We start from the raw sequence: 24,504 nt of genomic DNA, 5'->3' as shown, positions 1-24,504 counted from the left end.
TTAAATTTAATGGACGCAATTGCTAGAACATGGAAAACATTCTGTTGTTTTTAATGTAAGTTCTTAATATTTTTGTAAATATTTAACAAATACGTTTTTAAAGTTGAATAAAACAAAAAAGAAAGTTGAACTCCTCACCTCTGGTTGAGTGATGGAATTTTTCTTTCATAATTATTCTGGGGAAACACTACTTTTATTGTTGATGTTCTTTTTGCGTCAGACCATGATGGGAACCTGAGGCGGTGATGCGTTCACTGGCAGTGGGAGGAGTCACCAGCGGTGGTTTAAATGCAGCTTCAGCTGAAGAGGAAAGCAGATCTGGAGGAGGCGCAGAAAAGGAGACACATCTCTGACAAACTGAAGAATCTTTCTGGTTCACTCCGGTGACTTTTTTTTGGTTGGATTTGAGGCGCGTCGTTTTTTTTTTAAAGTTCTTGAGAATAATCTCCGAGCAGCCTCCAAACATGACGCTCAGAAGTTGTTTGGTGACTTTGGTTCTGTTGTTCCTCTGGAGGGTGGAAGACTTGGCTCAAGCCTGTCTCTGCGCCCCGGTCCATCCTCAACACGCCTTCTGCCACTCGGACGTCGGTAAGTCTCTCAATTCTTCCTCTGGAAAAAAAGAAAAACAAACTTTAAATCCACATTTTAACTTAAGACACAAATGCAACTAAAAACAATATATATTTTTTATCAAGCAAATGTTATAATGATGCATTTGTAACTTAAAAAAAAAAAAAGTATTTTCCAACACGTCATAAGGGGGCGTTCTCTTTTATAACACACAGAGCCATACGTCCAGCTTGTCCAGTTCTCCTTTACTAAACAAACAAACTCTTATCTCTTTTCGTGAGCACCAATTAAGAGGGAATAAGGAATGTAAAATACAGATTTTATTTTTGTAATTATAGCACCTATATTTGTCTAAATGATTTATTAAATGTGTGATCATTTAGTGTATTAAAAACTGTCTTAATTTATGAGAAATAGTAAATATTCCCTTAATTTAAATGATTATTGTATGGTTAGTTGCTTACTAGCTTTTTTTCAGTTTTAAACCTTCACTTTAGCTTAATTTAAATGATTATTGTAAGGTTAGTTGCTTACTAGCTTTTTTCAGTTTTAAACCTTCACTTTAGCTTAATTTAAATGATTATTGTAAGGTTAGTTGCTTACTAGCTTTTCAGTTTGTTGTTTTCTTTAATTGCAAATATTTCCTAGAATACAAATCGAATATGATTCAAAAAGTTTTTTGTGATGTTTTTCTGGATAAGTACCGGTAAGTAAATGAATGAACTTTCCTGCATTTATGACGTTAATCAATATTAATTTTATAAGATTAATACAATTAAAAAAAAACACACTGAAATTAAATATGAATGCTATGATTTCAACTGTAAATTTGAAGTCCGTTCGTCCATCCATTTAATAATAATCCATAATTTTTATTTAAACTGTGACATTGATGTCAATATTTTTCCAACCAAAAGTATTAGATGTTAGCTTCACTATTATCCTCAAGAGACATTTGGAATTAACTTATTTTACCAGTTGTAAAATAAAATTAAAAAATTGTATCCTTCATCTTCCACACTTTTTGTCATCATTTTCCCGCCGTTCTTCATCTGTTCGTTGTGCTGACGAGCCATCTTTCCCCTGAAGGTTCACATGGATAGTTTATCTCTGTAATTGACCTGCAACAAAACTCTCCCTGTTGCAACATTAAACAAGCCGAGACCAACAGTAACCAGCTTGTCTTTAAAAAAAATCAAAGTTTACCCAGAGTTGGGTGTTTTTTTTTCATGCTAGCGAATTGGCAGTGTGCAGTGTGACTGTACAAGCGGACTTATTCAAAGTTCCTTCTGTAGGAAAGTTCCAAGTGACCACATTATCCGACTGCAGCGAAAGTTTGTTTGTCTGTTTACTGTGGATTCTCCTCTAACCCCATAATGCACAACAACAGTTTTATCTTCAATCTCCCCATTGAAATTCACCACATCATTCTAAGGTCCAATCTATCCAGCACTAGGCCTCTCTTAAGACCATTTTATGCCATTTTTTAAATTCTTTTTCAGAGAATTCAAGCTGTTTTTTCCTCCAACGTGAGCTAATGACCATTTTTCCAATACAATAGCAACATTTCCACCATCATTTCCTTTTTCTTTGGCATTCTTTAATTTTTTTTTAGAAGAAATTGTGAAAGAAATATGGCTTATTTGATGGTTCTAGTGCAGCACTATGATATAAAGATCAGGGATGTCTTTTTATAGAAAGAAGGTTGAGGGTTTGAGTTCAGCTTAAGGCACCAAAGCTAATGGATGACTCTTAAAAATTGGCTGTAGTTGAGTAGTTTATATGTGCTCTGTAATGCCGTGACCACTTCAATAGGTCACCCTTAGCCTCTCACCCTAAGTAGCTGGGATAAGCTTTAACATAATAATTTTTAAAAATGAACTGTTGCTGCATCTTATCATTAAAAAAACAAAGTTTTATGGATGATGTTCTATCTCCATTTGAGGACAGGATTCATGTTTTGCGGGTTTTTTAATTGCCTGCTTCAGTCATCGGGCGTCTTGAACCCGACGCTCCGTCCTGTAATTACGTGACAAGGATTTGTTTCTTCAATCCCTAACCACATCATTGCGTGTGTTTATTGTCAGACTAAATGAAAAATTGCGTCTCTGTTGTTTTGACTCAGTTTTAGAAGGGACTACTACTTGTTTGGACACGTGAGACTTGTTGTTTTTCAATCAACATCAGGAGATTGTGATTGTCCGTACATTAGCTTTATAATCACATTGCTTCCCATTATTTGGGATGGATAGAACGAAGCTGAATGTCGAAGAGTTCCTCGGCTTTCCCGGAAATAAACATGGCCACAAAATACCATGATATGCTGATGACATATTGTTGCTAATTGCTAAACGCTAATAGTTTTTTGGTAAATTGTAGAGTTTATCTTCCTGTTTAAACTTTAGTTATAGTCATGGATGTAGATAAGACCGACAAAGGTTTGGTAAAAACAAACCCCTGCTACCCAAAGAAAGTCTGTCCACGTGGAAGTCGCAATCAGCACTTTTCTCTCCGGATTAATCCAGAATCCAAGGTTGTTTTCGTCTGTGAATCTGCATGTCCAGATGACTTCTGCAGCACACAAAGCAACGTGCAGAACATTTTCCTGGCAGCCGACGAAATACCAACCGTGATGATGTGTTTCTTTTTCTTCCCCACTTCTCCATGTGGCAATATCGCAGTCCTAACTCTCGCCACAGCTGTCCCAAAAAATCACTCCCCTTTCCTTTCTGCACCCTTATAAGGAGATTTTAGTGTCATTGAATTGGGGCACATGTGGCCCACAGGTTCATGCTTTTTTTTTTTTTTGAAACGCTTGTGATGGTCTGTGGCAGTCGGTAGCTTCCACCTCAAAGGAGGAACATCTGGTCGGCATTAGCTCTGTCGCTAACTTCTACCAGATTGCGTCTTAAAAAACAAAATAAAGATCCAGGTGATCAAATCTTTTTTTTTTCTATCTATTCTATTGTTACTTCGCCCTCAACTGGAAGACCATATGGATGTGATAATATTTTCCTACTTCCCTCGTTCAAATCCGAGGTTTACAGTTTAGGAGGTTAGAAGAAAAAAGGAAAAGTGAACGCTCTGATTTGCATGTCAGCACCTTTTTTTTTTTTTTTATCCAGACGGGGGCCGACGTGGAGGCCTGGGGGGGCGACATGGAGCATTTTAGTTCAGAGTTTTTCAGGAGTGCTGACTGGCTTCCTCCGGCAGCACACATTCCTTCCTCGTCGCGCAGCTGACGAAACACTCGCGCATCTGTGTTCTCTGCAAACACACTCCAAAAAGCCGCGGCGGCGTCCAAAACTGTAGCATTCCGAACGTGGGCAAGGCTTCGGATATACGGTTTCGTCTGAGGAATCGTGAAAACGCCGTCTGATGTTTTTTGTTTTTTTCTTTCCCCGCAGTCATCAGGGCGAAGGTGATGGGGGCGCAGGATGTGGACGTTGGCAACGACATCTATGGAAACACCATCAAGTGGATCAAATATGACATCAAGCAGACGAAGGTAGGAAGCGTCCTTTTTCAAAATATTTGTTTGCTGGCGTAGAAATTTGGCAAAAACTCTCTGATAAACAGACAAAAAAAGAAGCTTCGGTTCTTCTTCAGAAAGGGAAACGGCAGTGGTTCAGGGACAGCTTTTCTTTGAGCAACACATTAGCTAGTGATGGTCTGACGAAGCTTCATGAAACAGTGTCGTTATTTTAAGAGTCCAGTAGATGGCGGTCTCTGCACTATTTTCCTTTGTTTTGAACTTCTGTTCTAATGAAACATCACATCATTTTTAAACTGATGGCGCCACCTACTGACCTCTAAACAACATGATACTGTTTCACAAAGCTTCAGCAGCACATCCCTAATATTAGCTGCTCTGCTGTTGAGCTACTTTTAGCAACAGCTATTAAGGTCGCTTGGTCTATTTTTTGAAGTACTCACTGTGACCTGATGGGGGCGATACGTGAATATATTATAACATGAATAATTCAAGACTTTTATTTGGCATTTGAAACTTAATTGAGAGCAATGAGCAGTAGGTGGCACAGTAGTGACCCAGAACTTCAGAAAGATTGGTGGATCCTGATGGTATTTTGGAACACAACAGTAATTCAACCAGTTTTTCCCATTATTAACATTTTCTGCAAGTTAGGTAGAAAAATCTGATTTTTAGTTACTTTTGCAAGAAGACAAACTAAGCTCTTTGGTTAACTGATGCAGTTAAAGACCTCTGTGAGGGACTGGTAATGATTGAATGGAAAGTTTTCGATACCGGTACTGATTCTGGTGCCTTCACTTTTCAACTTTTCCTGAATCATTATTTTTTTATAATGCCAATTTCATGAGATCAAATCTAAGGAAAAGAAAGTTACTTTCCACCAGTCTAGAGTTTTGATTTTCAGCTTCGGTAAATCTCCTGTTTTATAACTGTTTAATAACGAATAAATAAAGAAATCCACAAATTATCAAGTTTTGATCTGGCTACTGAAACTGAAAGAAGAAGTTTGCATTTCCGTCGGTGCCTCCAAAGAACCGAAGTTCCATATTGTCCCAATTTGCCTCTGGCAAAATATCGCCCTGCCAAGTCCAGGACAAATTCCACATAAATCCACAAATCCTAATTTGTTTATGTTTACGACTCGAATTGTTTTGCAAAAACGACCCGGGGAAGGTTCTGTAGTATGGACGATTACCAAAAGGGCCTTGGTTGCCAACCTTGTTGGGTATTAATGGAGTTTGTCTACTGGTGTGTTAGAAATTAATTTTTAAAAGTTTAGTTAAATATATCAATTTCTACCTTTTTAAAAAAACAATATAAGGTTAAGGTTTAACTTTGTAGTTTAAATATCCATGACTTGAGGTTAAGATCCTTTTGCGAAAATTACCTGTGAGGATGTTTTTTTTTGTCACCAAATCTGTATTATTTTGGGCAAAACGTTTGAGGGATTAAAAGGGCTTTGATCTGATTTTGACCTTGACCTCTTATGAAATCTCCTTCTTCTTTTTCCAGATGTTCAAAGGTCCCGACCAGGTTTACGATGCCATCTACACTCCGCCCATCTCTGCGCTCTGTGGAATCTCTCTGGATTCCGGCAAAGAGTACCTCATCACAGGTACTATATTTACTATTGATGGATCGGTTTTTAACTTTTTTTTTTTAACTTTTCCTTAATTCTGTGACTGCAGGAAAGCTGGAGGCCAACGGCAAGTTGCACGTGATCCTGTGCGACTACTTCGAGCCGTGGGAGAAACTGAGTCTGACCATGAAGAAGAGCCTTCCTCAGCGCTACGAGATGGGCTGCGACTGCAAGGTAAACGGCCACTTCCTAAACCCCCTTGTGTGGTGGCCTGAAAACAAACGTGTTCGAGCTATCCCTTGCATTGTCTCTGGGTCAAGCAGAGCAATCTGCCACTGCATATGTATTTATAGAAGGGAGGTAGTACCCGTAAAAAGGGTTAAGACCTTTATTAAAATCAGAATTGGTGATTATTTTTCCAGATCACCCGCTGTGCCACCCTCCCGTGCGCGATCAGCAGCCCGGCAGAGTGCTTGTGGACGGACTGGCTGACCGAGAAGCTGGTGGATGGAAAGCAGGCCAGACACTACGCTTGCATCAAGAGAAGCGACGACTCCTGCGCCTGGTACCGAGGGGCAGCGCTACCCAAGAAAGATTTCCTGGACATCGAAGACCCATAAATGTAACACAATCTGGTGGTTCTCTGGGGGTGCTTCGCGTTAAATCACTTCAACTTAGCAAATAAATCCATAAGTCGAGTTGTTTTGTTTTTTTCTGTAAGGAAAGTGTGCTCTTGTGCGTTGCTGATGTGGTTTTGGAAAAAGGAAAAAAAAATCATGAGACTCAGCACTTTCCAAAGCACTTCCTCATAAACCACTTCTGCCTCAGCAGAAATAAAAAGGGAGTCTTACAAGTAACAGTTCATGCTGGTGTTGTTTTCTGCGCTTTTTCTTTTTCTGCCAAATAAGTGGAGTGCATGAAACTGATGCGGCGGAAAGTTTTGGGGACTCGGTCGGAATCCTTGGTGGTAGCAGAGCTATCGGGAAGATTCATCTCCATTTTTTTTCTTTGTTTAGCTTGACTGTCTTATAACTTTCCAACGTGTATTTTTGTATGTCCGACACATGATTTAAGAAATTGAACAGCTCCAGAGCCAACGTGTGCACGATGAGGGTAAATAGATCTGAATTAGACAAGAATGCACTTTTTTAATTGTTCCAGCTCGCTCGTTTGTGCTTAATAAGGAGGATTGACTCCTCTGTGTTTTGTTTTTTTGATTTATATATATAACAGCTCTTTGTAATACTATCATTAAACGCGTTATTTAAGAGTCATATGGTGTTTAAACATGCCTTCATTTTTCTACTTTTTTAATCTTGTGTAAAGAAAACAACAAATGTTTGACATGAAACATGACAAGTGTGTCCATTAAAGGTTGAATAACCAAAATGCTGAATTGTTTTTGTGACTATTAACCATTTTTTTTAAATTTAATTGAAGCGTTGTAAATTTGATTAAATTAAGATTTAAGGTTTTGTGCTACCAAGCTAGCTAGTGTAGGTAGTAAAGAGGAGCTAACCTGCCATTAACTTGGTACCAAGAAGAGCAAAATAAATCAAATTAAAATCATGTTGGAACTCTTGCAAAGGGTTTAAGTGAGCTGTCATTTAAAAACAACAGTGTCTTTGTAATAACATACTGTAAATGTGTGAGCGTTACAGTGTAGTTGTAGTAATAACATTTTCTCAGATGTTGTGAGCAAGTGAAAATAAAGGAGCAAAAAGGATAAATACAAGTTATAAAATCAAGCTAAATATTCCAAAAATGATTATTTATTGTTACTTTTTTTTTAACTTTCAACCTGTGGCAAATAATCACTTAAATATTGTAAATTATTAAATATACAAAAAAGAAAACAAATTACAAATTAAAACGGTTTGTTACTACATGATGTTTGACCTCAGAGGGCCATATAAATCCAGTCAAATGGTCACATGTGACCCCAGGTCGGGCTTCGCACAGGTCTGGTGTTGTGTACAAAAGTTTGGAATCAGCATAAATCCCATTTTATTTAATATAAGAAATAACGTTTTTTTCAATTACGTAGTATAATATAATTTTAATAGATACTTGATGATTTATTTGTAAGTATGTAAGTCATAGTTATTTTGAAAATAAAACATTTCAGTAAAAGTGGGACTTCCTGGAGAAGGTTGAAAATAACTAAAAGAAATACATCATATAATTCTCAATGCTTTTCTTACATAGGTTTGTTTTTTCGTTTTTACTTTTTCAAAAGATTGTCAAATGTATAGGAAATTAAATGCACTGTTTTTAATTGACCGAGACCCAATTAATGAAATGCGGTTATTGGACATCAATTTAAAAAAGGAATCTTTTTTATTTAATATTTCTAATACAGTAAAAAAAACGCCAAGTTCAGTCTTGAGACGAGTCGGAGCGCCCCCTGCTGTAATGTTCCATTCCTACACACGATAAACACGGCGCTGTCTTTCCCCGTCACGTGTACCAGCCACTGTGTCACAGTCGGCGGCGATTGGTTGAACCTTTCGAACGTCGCCTGACCTGTCCTCCCATTGGCTCCCTTATCACGTCCGTCATTTCGTGGATCCCGCCCCCTGATAATGCAGCATGGGCGAAAATACCAGCCAGAGAAGCCCGAAGTGAGATAAAAGGACGGCTTTATTTAACACGTTGGCGCGCTAATAAGGTGAGATAAAACCCTCGCTCTCATGGTTCCCACGTCAATACCTCGCTAACTTTGAATGTCACCGGGTTATTTTGGAGTGTTTAACGCGCGCTGTTGTGCTAGGAAGTGTTAGCCGCTCGCTCGGTGAGATGCTAACCCCACATTGCAGTAGACTTCGCCACGTTAAGTTAGCTTCGGCTAATATGCTACGAGCCCGGTTAGCGTCGCTATCCCAAAAAATAAAATCCACTTTTTTATTGTTATTATAACTACATTTGCGTGACGATAACGTGTAAATAAACTCATAATCTTGTAATTAGCCAATTAGCATGTGAACAACGATGTCATACTGAGGTGAATACAGTATCGTAGCTGGTTTTATTTTTAATTCTTCTGCTATTCAATCGTAAAAACACACATTTATTTCCAAAAACACTCGTACAAATGACTACACTGCTGCTGTGCGTGGAGACCTGGTCAGCAATGTTAGAATCCGATGCTTTTAAATACTTGTGTGACGACAGTAACCTCTGTTACCATTTACTGTCACGTCATTTGTGCTCGGTTACTATTCTATGACGTCAAAACCTTCACTTATTTACGCCTGTGAGGTCATAGACATAAAATCAAACTAACAGTTGTAGGAATTCACCCCCCCAACTGAAAAATGTATTATTATTTTCAGTTGTTATTACCTGGCTATGTTTTTTTTTTTAAACTGTAAATGTTCAAATGCAGGGTCTGACAATAAAATGTCCTCAGGGGCCACATTCTATACTTTTTTAAGGGTCCGTCAAGCCAAAATAAAGGAGTATAAAATCAAGAAATATGCCTTAATTACTTTCTAAATGACATATTATATACATGTTATAAAAAACAATTGATATAAAAACACTTTGTTTACCAAGTATTTTTTTATACTCACTTACTGAAAGTCCTAAAACCATATAGTCATATTTTGAGACTATTAATCTTTAAAAGAAATTAATACAAATACAATTGTTGGTTTCTACATGATCTTAAACGTCACGATAAATACAGTCAAAGGGAAGTATTTATCGTACTGGCATACGAGAGAGCTTGGCTGCAACTTCCTGTTTATTATTGTCCATACAATTATTTATTATTTAAAGTGTACTCACACAGATCAACCCTCATGCGCACGTGCACACACCGTCTTCTATAGAGGACTATAAACATTTTAATAAACAATTTTATTTCATCTTACCACCTATTTCTTTGTATATATTAAATGATAATATTGACATTTTAATCGTTCCTTTCCATACAAAGTCTTTGTTGTTTTTCTTTTATCTATGTTCTTTGTCTTTAGACTTAGATTGTATCATCTTCTTTCTCTTTATGTTCTTCTTCTTATTTTATTTTGATTTAATTGCTGTATTTTCTGTGGCTATTGGAAAAAAACAATTTTTTGGTTTTTTAAAGTTTTACCTTACCTTACAAAAATGTTTTATATTTTAGGAAATGTACTGTTTTAGCATTTAATTAATATTAATGCATCCTTAATGAGTTCATTAGTCAGATTCCACTCAAGGTCCAGAGATATGTTCAACATAATTTTGTGTACACAGAAGTCATTGACTGGTTCAATTGCATAATAACCTGGATGCATTGGTTGATGTCAGCGTATCAGCGACTCTGCAGTTGCGTCACTGCAGTCGGTGGCGTCCCCCACGGCTATGTCATTCTTTAGGTGTATCACTGGTCCATGAAGGTCATTGTGCCCTTGTGCCTACAATTCATATTCTTCTCCCCCCACAGCCAATGCCACCGTGTGATGAAAATAATCCCAGTGTCCCTCTTGCCTTTTTTGTCATCACTGTAACATTGTGGCGCTAATGCAGGATAAACAAATTTCCCTTCGGGCAATCGATTCAGTCTGCAGCATCTGTGTTCACTCCATTTATTTTTTTCTTTAAAAAATTTGAGCAGCATTGTGGACATTTTGTGAGCGCCTCGCTACAAAGTAACACATCAGCAGCTGCACACTTTGCTGACAGACGGTTGTTGTGGAAATGTGCACAATATTATCTCTTTAGAAATGTTCTTTTCAGTGCACTCTCTGCATCACTGTATTTAAAGGGACCGTGTACAGCAAGACGGTGATGTTAAGCCTCCATGTTAATGTCGTTATTGGTGTTAATTCTGGCAGAAAATGCTAAAATTAAATTATATTTATGAATGCAAAATCTGATTAAAAAAAAAATGGCTTTATTGCTGGAAACAGATTATTTATCTTTCAAATTCACATTTTATTTTTATCCTAGTTCTTTTATAGTTAATTCCAATTAAGTAATTTATATATATATATACCGCCATCAGACTCCTCAACAGTTAAACCACATCTACCTCATGCACTACTTGTACTTTTGTTGCTCGGTTTTTTTTAGATTTTTATTATTTCAAATGTATATATAGTTATTTATGTATGTGTGTGTGTGTGTGTATATATATATATATATATATATATATATATATATATATTCATTTATTACTGTGCACTTTTGTTGAGGGTACAAAGTAAGAATTTCATGGTACGTAGTACCTATGACAAACGCTTTGAATCTTGAATATATATATATATAAATAAAAACAACTATGTATTTTTATTTAAAATGAACCTGCAAATATTCATGGCATTTGTTTATTTTTATCTTGCAACCCCTGACCCTTTATATGACAGCAGTCAGTACGTCCTCAGAAGCTAAAGGAACAATGAAATTCCAAGGGATCCTGGCGATTACTGAGGATGAGAGGATACAGTGGTCTCCGGTAGCTTTGAAAGATGATGTTTGGACATTTTTTGATTTCAAAACATGTTCTTTTCAGTGCACTCTCTCCATCACTGTATTTAAAGGGACCGTGTAAAGCAAGACGGTGATGTTAAACCTCCGCGTTAATGTCGTCATTGGTGTCAATTCTTGCACAAAATGCTAATGTTTTTAGCATTTATGAATGTGTAAATTGGATTAAAAAATACTGTCTTTATCGCTAGAAACAGTTATGACAATAGTTGTTGAAGCAGTAATAAGAAGAGATGTTTGGCAAGGACTACTTGTTTAGTGTAAACATACGTTTAGTAAAAAATGTCACCATAATTTTCTCCTAAATACAAAATAACAACCACTTCCTTATTGAATCCTTGTTTATTATTTTCTTTTCAATACATTTACGTGAATTGATTCATTCATCGTTATAGTTAAAACCCAGAATCGTATCTGTGTATTATATAGCAGTAAACATCTCCTAGATGTTGTTAATATCGACTCTTTTGTTTTGTGTGAACAGAAACTGAAAGGGAAAACGATAGAGACAAGAAGAAGAGATGAAATATCTTCAAATGCTATCGTCTGGTGTCATAAGTAACTGCAGGGACAGCTGCCAAGTCACAGCTGCTGCTTTACACACACTTGTCCTTGTTTCTCTGTCACACGTGCCTCAGCGAGTGAAGCTGTCGTTGCCCTCTTGAGCTGCAACTTGCACTGATGAGCTGAAGGCTACGTATTAAAAAAAAGAAAAAAAAAGATATCAGAGTTCTCATAAACTAGGTTTGCTGTGTTGAATAACTAAAAGTGCAGTTGGCAAGGATGAGTTGGCATCGACAGAAAATGATTTTAAAATTAGTTGCAGAATCATTGGTAACTCAATAACTCCCTTTATTATGTAACATTTACAACCTTGATTTAAAAAGAAAAAAAGAAGGGATTTATTAAATATGACTGCCAGTGAAAGTGGCAAGCGACGCAGCCGTTTTTGCCAAACCGTTAAAAGTCTGGACGCCTCAAACTGTGTTGGTCGAAGAACACTTAAGCTGTGGACGATTTCCATCCAAGTGTTGTCCTTGTTGCTGACCTTCTTAGCTCCTGTATTTAATAAACACGGAGACAACATAAGTTAATGGTCGATTAAGTCCATCGTCTTCCAATGACTGGTGCTTAATTTGATGTTGTCGTTGACTAGGTGATCCTGTAAATTATGTTTTTTTTTTCTTCTGTGTTTTTTTTGGTGTAACTTTAAAAGCACAGAAATGACTAACATGTGTGGCTAACAATGCTCCATAAAAAAAAACATATTGTGTTTTAATCCGAATAATGAAAATAATCTTTAGATCTGTTCCATGATCTTACTTCGATCACACAAGGGCCACAAAATGCAGTCTAAGGGCCGCACGTGGCTCCAGGGCTGCACTTTGCCCAGGTCACAGGTCACATGACTATGCAAACATGAGTGAGTGGACGATTCAAAATTGGCTCAATGTTAGCTAATCGTTCTAAAGAGTACTCTCTCATGGAATGGCAATATTATTATATCATAATTTTGATTCCCATGATTAATTACTAGTAATAAATCACTTATGACGATATCACATGTTTTCATTTAAGTTCAACTCTGGAGAATACATTCTGATGTTAAAATGAAAGTGTATATTGTAATATTGTGGCATATTTATTTCTCCAGTCATTCGTGTTGACATTTTCGAAACATGAAAACCAATTATACCGCTTGAATCTTTCAGTGATGTTTCAACAATGCCGATAGTGGATAAACTCAAGGAGGCGCTAAAGCCCGGGCGCAAGGACACGAGCGATGAAGGCGACCTCAACAAGCTGCTGGCCTCGTCTGCCAAGAAGGTTCTGCTGCAGAAGATCGAGTTTGAACCTGCGAGCAAAGGCTTCTCTTATCAACTGGACAGCTTGAAGAACAAGTATGTGATCCTGAATCCCCGGAATGAGGGCGCCGCGGGGCAGAAAGTCTCTGACCATTTCCAAATCAAACGGCAAGGTGAGCTCACGAAAATGTGTTCTTTAAACCCACTTAACAATTTTCCTCATGATATATATATATATAGATAGATATTAAAAAGAAATGTATTAAAATCTCTTTATTTTTACCATAGTTAATGTGGTGTATATTCCAATAAAGTGTGTATAAATTAAAAACAATTCAAATTCCAAATGACTCTTAACGTACAAATATTCACGTTGCTTGCTTATTTTTGTGTTGCCAATATAACTAGCCACTAGATGGCAGCAGTCACTAGTAGTCCTCAGCTTATGACTGAGGACAAGAGGATACATTCGATTCCAGCACCTTTTTTAAAGCTGATTTTTGGACTTACTGTATTTCTGCCAAGAGTCATGAGCTCTGTAAGTTCTGCAAAGCCAGAGTCAAGTACTTTGTCCTTTGACATGTCATTTTTTCAGTATTTAAGAGTATTTTCTCTGCAAGACAAAGGTCACGACAGTGAAAATCATTGATTCATCTTAACATCATCTTCTCCCTCAACGCTAGTTTCGGAGAATAACATCAGCGGCCAGAGCGATGGGATCCCGGCCCCACAGAAGATGCTGTTCCCGGCGAACAAGCTGACGCTGAAATGGGAGCGAATGTACAGGGTAGGAGCCGGCCTTCACAATCTGGGAAACACCTGCTTCCTCAACTCCACGGTGCAGTGTCTCACCTACACTCCACCGCTCGCCAACTACCTGCTCTCCAAGGAGCACAGCCGAGCATGTGAGTGCTTCTTCAACATCTCTGACATTCTTACTGTCAAAAGGGAGACTGAACTGTGATACTTTTATCGTGCAGGTCAATGTGTCGTAACTTTTTCTTTCGCCCTGCATCCTTTATTTGATTTTTCTATAAACGTTTTTGAGCATTATATATATATATAACGAAACGTGTTATAATCTGATCTTTTTTTTACCCAGGTCACCAGTCCGGCTTTTGCATGATTTGTGTGATGCAAAACCATATCATCCAAGCATTCGCCAACACGGGGAACGCCATCAAGCCAGTGTCATTCATCAGAGACCTGAAAAGTAAGACTTTTTTTTTTTTTTAATATTTATTTTTATGAAATTATTTCCCGCGCATAAACATAAAACTGATATTCACATAATTTGTAGACAATTAATCCAATTATATATTTGAACATTAAAAAAAATGCATCAAAATAATGATGATAATGTAAAAATGGTTAAATTAATAATAAATTAAAATACACACTCATATATATATATACACTGTATATATTTTTGTTTGTTGAATATATAATCATATTAATTGCTTAATTTATTCATGTCATTTCCGAGTCTCACCATTGTCTCCATGGTTTCAACAGTGTTAATATTTATTTGTAAAATGTAAAAAAAACAACTCGTCAGGAATTGCAGCGACGCAAGCAGAATAAGGGCGAACTGAATGAACATGTCATGCAGAGAGAACGGCTGATGTTGTTAGCTGTACCTTGACGTGGTGTCTCGCAGGATCCTTCTCTTTCCTGCCTTCTGCTGCAATTAGTCGTTTCTCCCTCCCTTTCTCCTCTCCTGCACTGCTGCCCTCACAGTCTCAATGTTACTGCGGGCTTTAATAACGGCTTTTGTTATACGTGATCCCAACAATTTTTGTAATAATTTAGATTTTTGACACTGTAAAGTGTCACATCTTTTTCCTCGAAACACATTTCACACTATAAAGAGGGTTTCGTCATAAAGTTGTCGTGTTATAACATGTAATTGTTGTGTTGTGTGGTTAAACAAAACCTGTTCAACTATTTCAAATTCTTAGGAAATTGTATCACTTTTTTTTTTAAATATAAATTCGCTGTGTCTTAAGAAACGCCTTATTTTAATTTAATTCTCAGAAATTGCCAGACATTTTCGCTTTGGAAGTCAAGAAGACGCCCATGAGTTCTTGAGATACACCATCGATGCAATGCAGAAAGCATGTCTCAACGGATACCCTAAGTAAGTCTGTATGATTGAGTGACTTTAAAGTTGTTTTTTTTAAATTGCAATTCTTTTTTTTTTTTTCTGCAGGCTTGACAGGCAGACCCAAGCTACGACGCTGGTGCACCAGATCTTTGGAGGTTACCTCAGGTCAAGAGGTATTGTTTTATCTTTATTTATTGCCTGAAAAAAACAGTTGAATCCTAAATATCTTCTTTTTTTTCCCCATTCTTAGTGAAATGCTCAGTCTGTAAGAGTGTGTCCGACACCTACGACCCGTATCTAGACATCGCAGTAGAGATCAGAGTAAGGAGTACTTGATTATAATGATGTTGAACGTTTCATTCCTGAACACGTTTTGTTCCTGTGTTCTTCCAGCAAGCCGTGAACATTGTCCGAGCCTTGGAGCTGTTTGTTAAACCAGATGTTTTAAGTGGCGAGAACGCCTACATGTGTGCCAAGTGAGTCCTGTTCCATTCAGGTAGAGACACTGACAATTAGACGTTGTAAAGTTACCCATATCGATTTTGACCCATCTGTGCAAGGACAATTGCTCTTTAAGTTTTTTTTTTTTTGTTATGCCGGTTAAGTGAGTAATAGCTCAGTTTCCTTCAGGAAATCGTCACAAAAATATTCCTATCTGTCCTACTCAAATAAACACTTCTAAGAATAATGTGTTTTAGTTTAGGGTCTTCGTCGTTTCTCACTCCTAAATTCGAAATTATATTTACTTAAAATAAAATCATGAAGTAGAGAAAACCCACGTTAATACATGCTGTTTTTAAATTGGCTTTTATTTATAGCTTATTATAAGAAAATTAAATTTAATCTGCTGTAATAACTGTTCTGCTGCCATCATGAGATAATTATTCCCTTTTCTTTTTTTTTAAAAACAAATAAGCCTCATAATTTAAAATATTCTCTTTAAATAGGGTGAGTTATGAGACAGATAAATGGACGCTATTAAATGATAAAGTGTGTCTTGTATAAGTCCAGGATATTCATTGAGGTTATGCAATTCATTTATTCTCATTTGTCCTTGCAGGTGTAAAAAGAAAGTGCCTGCAACAAAGCGCTTCACGGTCCATCGAACATCTAATGTACTGACCCTCTCGCTGAAGCGGTTTGCCAATTTCAGCGGAGGGAAGATAACGAAGGTGAACAAAGAGTTGTTACGCCATCAAGCCCTCGATTGGAAGCTTAATTTTTTTTTGTCTTTATTTTTGGCAGGATGTTGGATATCCAGAATTCCTGAACATCCGTCCGTACATGTCTCAGAGCTCAGGTGATCCTGTCATGTACGGCCTCTACGCGGTGCTGGTGCACTCCGGCTACAGCTGTCACGCCGGCCACTATTACTGCTACGTCAAGGTGAGTGAGTGTGAACGGGCATTTTATTTCGCTCGCATTGTAACTTAATGGATTTTAGTGGCCTTTGTAAAGCAAAATATCAATTGACCTTGTAAAGTATTATTAGGAAAAATCTGTCTACTGTATTATGAATATTATTTTTATAAAATGTTATTAAATAGTATAAAAATAAGATAGTTTTTATTAAATGTATTTTTGTTAGTGTTCTGTACAGTCATAACCACTTTACAAAACTGATTCCGATCTGGCTCCCTCTACTGTTAGAAAAGTGTAATTGTATTGTCATAAACAAGTTTCGGCAGCCAATGAGCATTTGTTTAGAAATTTATAGAAATATTTTCTAGTTTTTTTTTTTATCTTCCTGCTTCAAAAATGTAAAACTCACAGATTTTCAGCCATACCAGGGTCACAAAGCGCTTAAACAATCAGAAACAATATTCAATAAGTATATACTTTAAAGGTCAAGATAATACTCTACTCTAACTTTTGATTTTAGATTTTTTGATTTAGTCTTTTCCTTCCGAGGATCTTGGTTAAATGTTATGCTCTCATCTTGTGTTTTAAATGGGACACAAAGAATTTGATTTATCAACCAAGATCTGACAAGAGAGAACAAGCGTCTACTCAGTCATAGTTGAACTTTCAACAGCGCTGCTGTTTGTTCAGTTTTTGTTGTGGAGAATCTTTCACTTTGCTCCGGGGAATGATTTACAACGCCCTTCACTTTGTTCATGAGCTTAAAGAGAACCTTTTTGCAGGGCTGAAGATAGTTTGACACACAAAAACATTGCACTCTGTACTACCCGATTTTGTAAATATGTATCTTTTCAAGTTGAGTCACAAACTTATAAAATGCGTTTTTGTTCCCGGTTTTTCTAGGCGAGCAATGGGCAGTGGTACCAAATGAATGATTCAATGGTTCACTCGAGCAACATTAAAGTTGTCCTGAACCAGCAGGCCTACGTGCTTTTCTACCTGAGGTAATGACCTGCCGATGTCATGTCATTTAGAATTTCATCACTAACCCCTTTTTTGTTAAGGATTCCTGAGACCAAGAAGAATGTTGACGGGCAAACCACAAAGCAGGCCATGATGCATGGGAAAAATGGCGTCTCGTCCGAGCAAATCAAGAGGACCAACCTCAACGGTCCCCTCTCGTCGCCCCAGGTGACAAAGGTAAATAATAAAGAACAGCTTTATATCAATGTCATCCCTTTACATGTTTAACTCATTTGACTCTTTAGAAACTGGAGCCTGCACAACTGCGTAAAATCCAGTCCATGGACGGAGGTCTGGGTTTGCCCGTGTCCAGGAACGGGGTGAACTCTCAGCCCAGACTTTTAAACTGGACTTCGTCTTCCAACGGCCAGGCCAAGCTGCCCGGCGGGCCGGCGGTCATCGACGAGCCTTTCAAGAAGGTGAAGAAGCCCTTCCCTCAGAGCCAGGCTCAGTCGCGCAGCAGCACGCCGACCCCATCCAACAATGGCGTCAGCAGGACCGACGGCGAGAAGAAACAAGGCTGCGAGAGCAAAAGCATGTCAACGTCTACCTCAATCAAGTCTTTGTCTGACTCGTCCTCTGCGGACAACACAGAGTCAAAGGTATGGCTGTCTTTCTAGAATCTAAAAATAATCCATTATGGTCTCTTTGGAGCAGTTTCTCTGGAATTTTAGTTGTCAGTCAGATATCTACAAAAGTACAAACAACGTGGATCAAAGGAAGTAACTCATAGAAAAGGATACAAAAGAAAAGGATACAACGATTAACACGGAATATAGCATCTTTTCACTTCACTCTTCCCCCAAAATTATACAATAGCACAAGGAAGGAATGAGTCCCTGAGTCTATTAGTGCTGCATCATTGGAGGAGCATTCGTGCTCCATCTGCTTCTCTGTTCATCGATGACATTGTTCAGAGGATGACTGGCATCATCCATGATCTTGTTTATTGCGTTCTGAAAACTGCCTGCATTAAAATTAAATCCATTAATCTTTCTACACTTATTTGAACTTGCAAACTCAATACTGCGTACGAGTTGCCATCTCTTCTCAACCACCTCTCTCTTTTCTAGTTCTTTGCCGCCCAGCCAACCAATCAAAGCACAGATTATTTTTGACATGGCAACATAGACATAGAATGTAAAACCATTACTGTTGGACCGATCGGTTCTCCCTAAATAGATCCGTGTTTGAAAAGGCACCATAAGTAAGGTGGTTGCGGTAATCGGTGTTTGTGTTGAGATTTATCTGCTGTTCAAATGAATAGCCTGTTTGTGACGGTGGAAACAATGTCAAGCTTTAGTTTACGGAATGTAGCTTGATAAAATATATTTAATTATGCAGTACTGTTTGTAAAAAGAAGTGAAATACTGAAGTATGGCGAAGGACCACTGTGTGTACTATATGTAGTGTTGCTCAAAAGCCTTATGGCATGAAACTAACCTTTTTAAAGCTAAAAAGCTCTTCAATTTTTCCTCATAAAACCGTAGAGAATGAGAAGTACCTGGCGGTCACAAGATTCTGAACTACTCACTTTAATTAATTAGAATATAATTATAGTGATATTTCTTAAAGCAGCTAAATTTTTGTTTGAAAATATTTTTTCTGGCTCCCCTTATTGTCATACCTGTGTAACTGCAATGATTGATATGGCAGAGAATGTAAAAATAATGTCAAAATGTTGCTGATTCTTGCTCCGATTTGTGCTGAAAAACCGTAGATATTTACCGTTGTCTCGCTGAAGTAAAGTCTTCCTCCACCAGGAAACCAACGGTCCAAAAAGTGCACCAGTAGGCGAGTCGCCGGCCACCCCTCGCAAAAACGGCCTAGCATCGCCGGCCAAGAGCTTGGAGCGTTCCCAGAGCGCCGAGGAGCAGAAGGGCCTGAAGGCGAAGCCCCCGGCCCTCAACAACCTCACGTCGGAAGCCACCTGCACCATGTCTCCCCCTCCGGCCAAGAAGCTGGCCCTTTCAGCCAAGAAGGTACTTGTCCGATGCTACCAGTTCCTTGGCTAATGCTAGCTCGTGATGCCTTTTGTCTCCCGCGCTGCTGTCCCTAAAAAAACGATCATTGAGTTCTGTCCAGACAAGTTGTTTCTCGATGTGTACGCAATTATTTAGAGTTTGTCCTCTTTTCCTTTTCAGTTTCTTTTTTCTAACCATTTCTAATTCTTCTGTGCCTCGCCTCCTTGTTTTCTGTCATCCCTCACTTCCTTCCCCCCCGTTTTGATTCACTTTGGGTTTCTTTTTTTCTTTCTTTCTTTTTTTTTCTTCTTTTTTCGTTACACTCATGGCTATTTTTTTTAGACCACCAAGTTTTTATTTATGTCAATAACTGCAGGGTCACAGTCGGACTCCGAGCAACACTGATTTGTCCGCTTTGCCAAAACCACAGTCCAGTGAGTCCACTCATCAAACTCCTCTCACTCCTCTCACGCACGCTCGTAGTGATACCAAGAGGTGAGTCGGCAACTTTCCCGAGTGTCGACCATCAACGGGTTCATGTTTTAACTTGTGATTTCAGACCTGATTCATTCCATTCAACCAAAATCAAGTCGCCTCCTTTCACCTCCTCCAGCGGCTCGGTCAAGCAGCCATCACCTCTGAAACCAAAAATTAGTCTTAGTCCCAAAATGAACGGGTTTCATTTCCCCGATTTAAAGAGCCCGGAGTCCTCCGACGACTACCGAAAACCCGAGGCCGACGCGGCGGATTCTCCCGCCGTGCATAAAAAGAAGAAGAAGAAAAAGAAGCGTCCGCATTCTGAGGTGGAGGAAGACGTCGATACCGAGACGCCCGCGATGACCCAGCCCAACGACGTCGATCTGGCCGGTGAGAAGAAGAAGAAGAAGAGGAAGAGGAAGAGGAAAATGGAGAACCAGGAGACTGCGGCCAGAGAGTGCGTCCTGACTCACGTCGAGGCTCCGAGCCAGGAGGAGAACTGGTGTCAGGGTGGAATGTGGAGCTTGCCGTCCGACGCGGAAACGAGAAAATCCAAACAGAATTCCGCAGGAGATCCCGCTCCGCCGGAGTCGAGCAAAAACGACGATGGAAACGATGGTGAAAATTCAAAGAAGAAGAAGAAAAGGAAAAAAAGGAAAAAGATGGAGGTCGGAGAGTCAAAGTCGGAATCGGAAAAGTAAGTTCACACCTAATTTTGAAAAGATTGATACCCTGATGTCTTATTCAAAATACTGTGTCAATATTAAACCTCGCTGTTTCCACTTTTTTCCCCAAAAAAGATTTTCCATAATCAATTAAATCAATCAATTCTTGCTTAATTTTCATCATCATCACATCACCTTTATATTCATCATCATCAAATCACCATTATCTTCATCATCATCACATCACCATTATCTTTATCATCAACATCATTATCACCTTTATCATCAACATCATTATCACCTTCATCATCATCACATCACCATTATCTTCATCATCATCACATCACCATTATCTTTATCATCAACATCATTATCACCTTCATCATCATCACATCACCATTATCTTCATCATCATCACATCACCATTATCTTCATCATCATCACATCACCATTATCTTTATCATCACATCACCATTATCTTCATCATCATCACATCACCATTATCTTTATCATCAACATCATTATCACCTTCATCATCATCACGTCACCATTATCTTCATCATCATCAAATCACCATTATCTTCATAATCATCACATCACCATTATCTTCATCATCATCAAATCACCATTATCATCACATCACCATTATCTTTATCATCAACATCATTATCACCTTCATAATCATCACATCACCATTATCTTCATCATCATCAAATCACCATTATCTTCATCATCATCACATCACAATTATCTTTATCATCAACATCATTATCATTTTCACCTTCATTATTATCATCGTCACCGTCATCATCGTCTTCAACATGTGGTCTGTAAATTCTGCAACACCAGAGTAAATACTTAACAATACTACAAATATATCCTTGTTACTACAGTATCACTATATATTGTATGTTTTTTTACAAAATCCCACCACTTATTTCAAATCCTTACTTAATGTTCGCGCTTTTATTCTCTAAATGCTAAAATATGATGTAATTTTTATATTTTTTGTTGGTACTTTTGTCGACTGTATTCATAGCATGTTTCTAAAAACATTTTCTTTGTTCCTTCAGCACCAAGTGCGCCTCGAAGAGCGACCCCCTGGACAACAACGACGAGTCGATAGCCTTGAAAAGGAAATTGAAAATCAAGAAAAAAAAGCTAAAGGTGAAACTGTCGGAAGATAAAACGAACCAGTCGGACGGCGAGGAGCCCCCTTCCACGGTCACCCCAATGGAGAAGGGGGAGGAGAAGAAGGAAAGCAAAGGTTTGTCGTCAATCAAGACATTTTGGCGTTTCGTCAGGGTTTTTTTTTTAATCCGTTTTTTTAAAATGTGTAGCGGCAGTTGTCGTCTGGGACAGCCAAGTGAAGGACGGATACAAGCGATGCAAAGCACCAGCAGCAGATGACGGCGACGATAACATCCCGAAAACTTCTGCTCCAGTCGCCTGGAATGGGAAGAAGACGAGCGCCGTGGTGGAGGAACTGCTCCAGAATTCCACAGACAAGGCTTACGGAGCCAACGGTGAGACCTTTTTACCGTCTTTTCTGACCGTAAGAAGAGTTCACCTAAAGGGTTCTCCTCGTGCTGTAGTTCTGACCTGGGACGGAGACGCCTCCACCATCAGCAGGGACGCGATAAAAGACGTCCAACGCGCCAAGAGAGACACCGTGATCAACGAGTGGGACGAAGAGTTCGACAGCGGGAAGGTAAATCCGACGACCCTCAGGGGGGGAGATTGTCGAGAAAGTGTTTGTAAACTTTTTACTCCTCCAGGTAAAGAAGATCAAAAACTACAAGAAGGAGAAGTGGAGATGCGGGAGCAGCATCTTCCAGAAGGTCCAGGACAGGCGGAACAAGTGGTCGGTGACACCCGGAGCGAAGAGAGTTTTTGGAATTCGTCGCTGAGGCTCAGTCCGAAAATCTTTTCACCGTAAACCCCCCCCAGTCCTGATATTCCCGAATACAGTCTCCGCTGGTCCAAACATCCTCACGTCTAATAAGTCCTTAAATTATTTTCTTAAAGCTTCTTTTTTTTTTTTTAAGAGTTGTTTGAATGTTTACCTTTTTTTTTTTAAATGCTTGGTAAATATTTGAGTCAACTTGTGTGGTCGATACTCTTTGATATTTTATTTTCTACTTTTAATCACCTCAAATATATATTTTTCGTTTGTGTATCAAGTGGATTTTTTAGGACCAAATTTTGCCCTTTTTCTGTCGGGGTGGAAATTGAGGTCTAAAAACTACTGTAAGCCTGTTGGTTTGATTCTAATTTCCTTTTTCTTTTTTTTTTCTTCTAAAAACCATGTTATGTTTTTAATTCAGATTTAGTTTTGATATTTTTTATTTTTTGCGGGTATTGTCGGCGTCTGGCTTTTTGCATTTAAAAAAATCAACTCGTCATGATGAGTGCAGGGAATATTTTGCTGTCACACCATCGCTCTTGTTTTTTTTTTCTTTTGTTTCTCTTATACTTCTATGCAATATCTCCTCCAGACTGGGCCAAGACTCAGGAATCAATCGCCTGATCCCTCTCATGTTTCCATCTTGTACATCCTGTAGAAACACTTTTTTATATACCAGTACTTCAGGTGTTCACGCACGAATGAGTAGCAAAAGAGTTTTTTTTTTTGTTTTTCTTTCCTTCCGGAGTTCAGCCGACTGTACAGTTCATCTCGTGCTTACCTCGCTGTAGAGACTTTGCCGGCACATTTCCACATCTTAGACACGTTGCCTTGACTTGGCTGTAAAAGAGTAGGATTTAATGTATTAAAATATCAAATTTTAAGGATCTTCAACACACGCCGATTGAGTTGTTGGATGTTAACTTGAATATTTCTCTGCAAGATGTTTATGTAAAAGAAGCATCGTTCGTCCCATGCAAAAAAAAAACAAACTGACTAGTGCGTAGACGACGACGACAAACGAGTGTTTACGTGTGTGGATGGACGACTAACATGTTCACATCGCCTTCTCTGATCCAGGAGAAACTCTCATAATGAAAGTTTTTTTCCCCTCCACACTATTGTTCAATTTAAAGGTGCAATAAAGTTGTGACTTTTGTGGGGATGGTCGTCTCTTCAGCATCTCGCAGATACACTAACTTAAAACAAGTTACTCTTGGACAGAAAAATTCTATACAAAGATGATCCGCTTATTGTTATTTTTTCTATGACGTAAGTGACCCACGTTTCTGTTTTCACATCAGTGGGAACAAAGTTAATAAAGTGGCGACACGCGTGTTTAGTAACACATTTTTAGAGACATGTACTCATTTACAAACTCGGATTTTAGTGAAAATGACAATGCATTCTGCAAAACCACTTGAGTCAAAAATAAAATTAAAATGCCGTATAAGTAAGTAATTTGTATTTATATAGTGCTTTTCCAGACGAGGGTCACAAAGCGCTTAAACAATCAAAACAATACTCAATAAAATATATACTTTAAAGGTTAAAATAATACTGAGAACAACACAGGAAAAAGAAAAATATTTAATTATATATTTTCTGTTGATCCACTTTTTTCTTTATTTCAATTTAATAAAATATTTACTGTACGTCATTTGACATACACTTCCTAAAATCTAAGTATATTTATTAATTTTCTTGTAATTAATTCGAGGATATTCGTAGTCCCTTTTGTTAATATACATTACTGTATTAAATCAATTTCCCGCTTATGATACTTAATCATATAGAATTTTTTAAACAAAAATATATGGCCTATTTTATTTACATTTAATTTATTAAATAAACTTTTAAACCTATGCAATTACACATTTTATTCGTTTCATTTTTTTTATATACAACTATATAATGTGGGTTTCTTATAAAAATAACGCAAACTTATTCAACAGAATATGTTGAAAACATTTTTCAACTGATTAACTTTTTCTTTTCTAATTCTATTGTACATGATTTTAATTAAATTACTTTAACGTGTCGATATTGATTGTATTTCACGTTGACATTCACTTATT

The 24,504-nt window shown here is 38.0% G+C and overlaps 3 protein-coding genes across 4 annotated transcripts in view; all 3 read left to right on the top strand.

Annotated features, from left to right (window-relative positions):
- The window catches only part of cyth1a (cytohesin 1a), a 282,462-nt gene that overhangs the window by 212,953 nt on the left and 45,005 nt on the right, over positions 1 to 24,504 (top strand). The window lies entirely within an intron of this gene.
- On the top strand, positions 289 to 7,025 carry timp2b (TIMP metallopeptidase inhibitor 2b). 2 transcript variants are annotated; one of them, XM_087808581.1, is made up of 6 exons: positions 289 to 373; positions 457 to 588; positions 3,978 to 4,078; positions 5,576 to 5,678; positions 5,752 to 5,876; positions 6,065 to 7,025. In XM_087808581.1, the coding sequence occupies exons 1-6, from the start codon at positions 289 to 291 to the stop codon at positions 6,260 to 6,262; spliced, it is 744 nt and encodes a 247-aa protein (XP_087664707.1). In that variant the 3' UTR covers positions 6,263 to 7,025. The 2 variants fall into 2 exon arrangements, with proteins under 2 accessions (XP_087664707.1, XP_087664706.1); XM_087808580.1 differs by having other exon boundaries at positions 330 to 588.
- On the top strand, positions 8,214 to 23,585 carry usp36 (ubiquitin specific peptidase 36). The gene is made up of 20 exons (XM_087808571.1): positions 8,214 to 8,313; positions 12,830 to 13,095; positions 13,606 to 13,827; positions 14,025 to 14,135; positions 14,960 to 15,062; positions 15,135 to 15,202; positions 15,280 to 15,350; positions 15,423 to 15,505; positions 16,090 to 16,201; positions 16,275 to 16,415; positions 17,295 to 17,395; positions 17,456 to 17,591; positions 17,660 to 18,016; positions 19,178 to 19,396; positions 19,755 to 19,873; positions 19,938 to 20,552; positions 21,594 to 21,787; positions 21,861 to 22,046; positions 22,116 to 22,231; positions 22,299 to 23,585. The coding sequence occupies exons 2-20, from the start codon at positions 12,843 to 12,845 to the stop codon at positions 22,428 to 22,430; spliced, it is 3,339 nt and encodes a 1,112-aa protein (XP_087664697.1). The 5' UTR covers positions 8,214 to 8,313; positions 12,830 to 12,842; the 3' UTR covers positions 22,431 to 23,585.

The sequence above is a fragment of the Callionymus lyra genome, chromosome 15 (genome assembly GCF_982586985.1).
Source record: "Callionymus lyra chromosome 15, fCalLyr1.hap1.1, whole genome shotgun sequence".
Taxonomy (NCBI): domain Eukaryota; kingdom Metazoa; phylum Chordata; class Actinopteri; order Syngnathiformes; family Callionymidae; genus Callionymus; species Callionymus lyra.
Note: the sequence above shows the minus strand (reverse complement) of the source record. Positions and strands in the feature narration are given on the sequence as shown.

Bases quoted from the DNA above. Each gene is read 5' to 3' on its own strand.
- timp2b (XM_087808581.1), top strand. From the start codon at position 289: ATGCAGCTTCAGCTGAAGAGGAAAGCAGATCTGGAGGAGGCGCAGAAA. The intron at 374-456 runs GTTCACTCCGGT...TCTCCGAGCAGC, and splicing joins CAAACTGAAGAATCTTTCTG to CTCCAAACATGACGCTCAGA. The intron at 5,877-6,064 runs GTAAACGGCCAC...TTATTTTTCCAG, and splicing joins AGATGGGCTGCGACTGCAAG to ATCACCCGCTGTGCCACCCT.
- usp36 (XM_087808571.1), top strand. From the start codon at position 12,843: ATGCCGATAGTGGATAAACTCAAGGAGGCGCTAAAGCCCGGGCGCAAG. The intron at 15,351-15,422 runs GTAAGGAGTACT...GTGTTCTTCCAG, and splicing joins ACATCGCAGTAGAGATCAGA to CAAGCCGTGAACATTGTCCG. The intron at 16,202-16,274 runs GTGAACAAAGAG...TATTTTTGGCAG, and splicing joins GCGGAGGGAAGATAACGAAG to GATGTTGGATATCCAGAATT.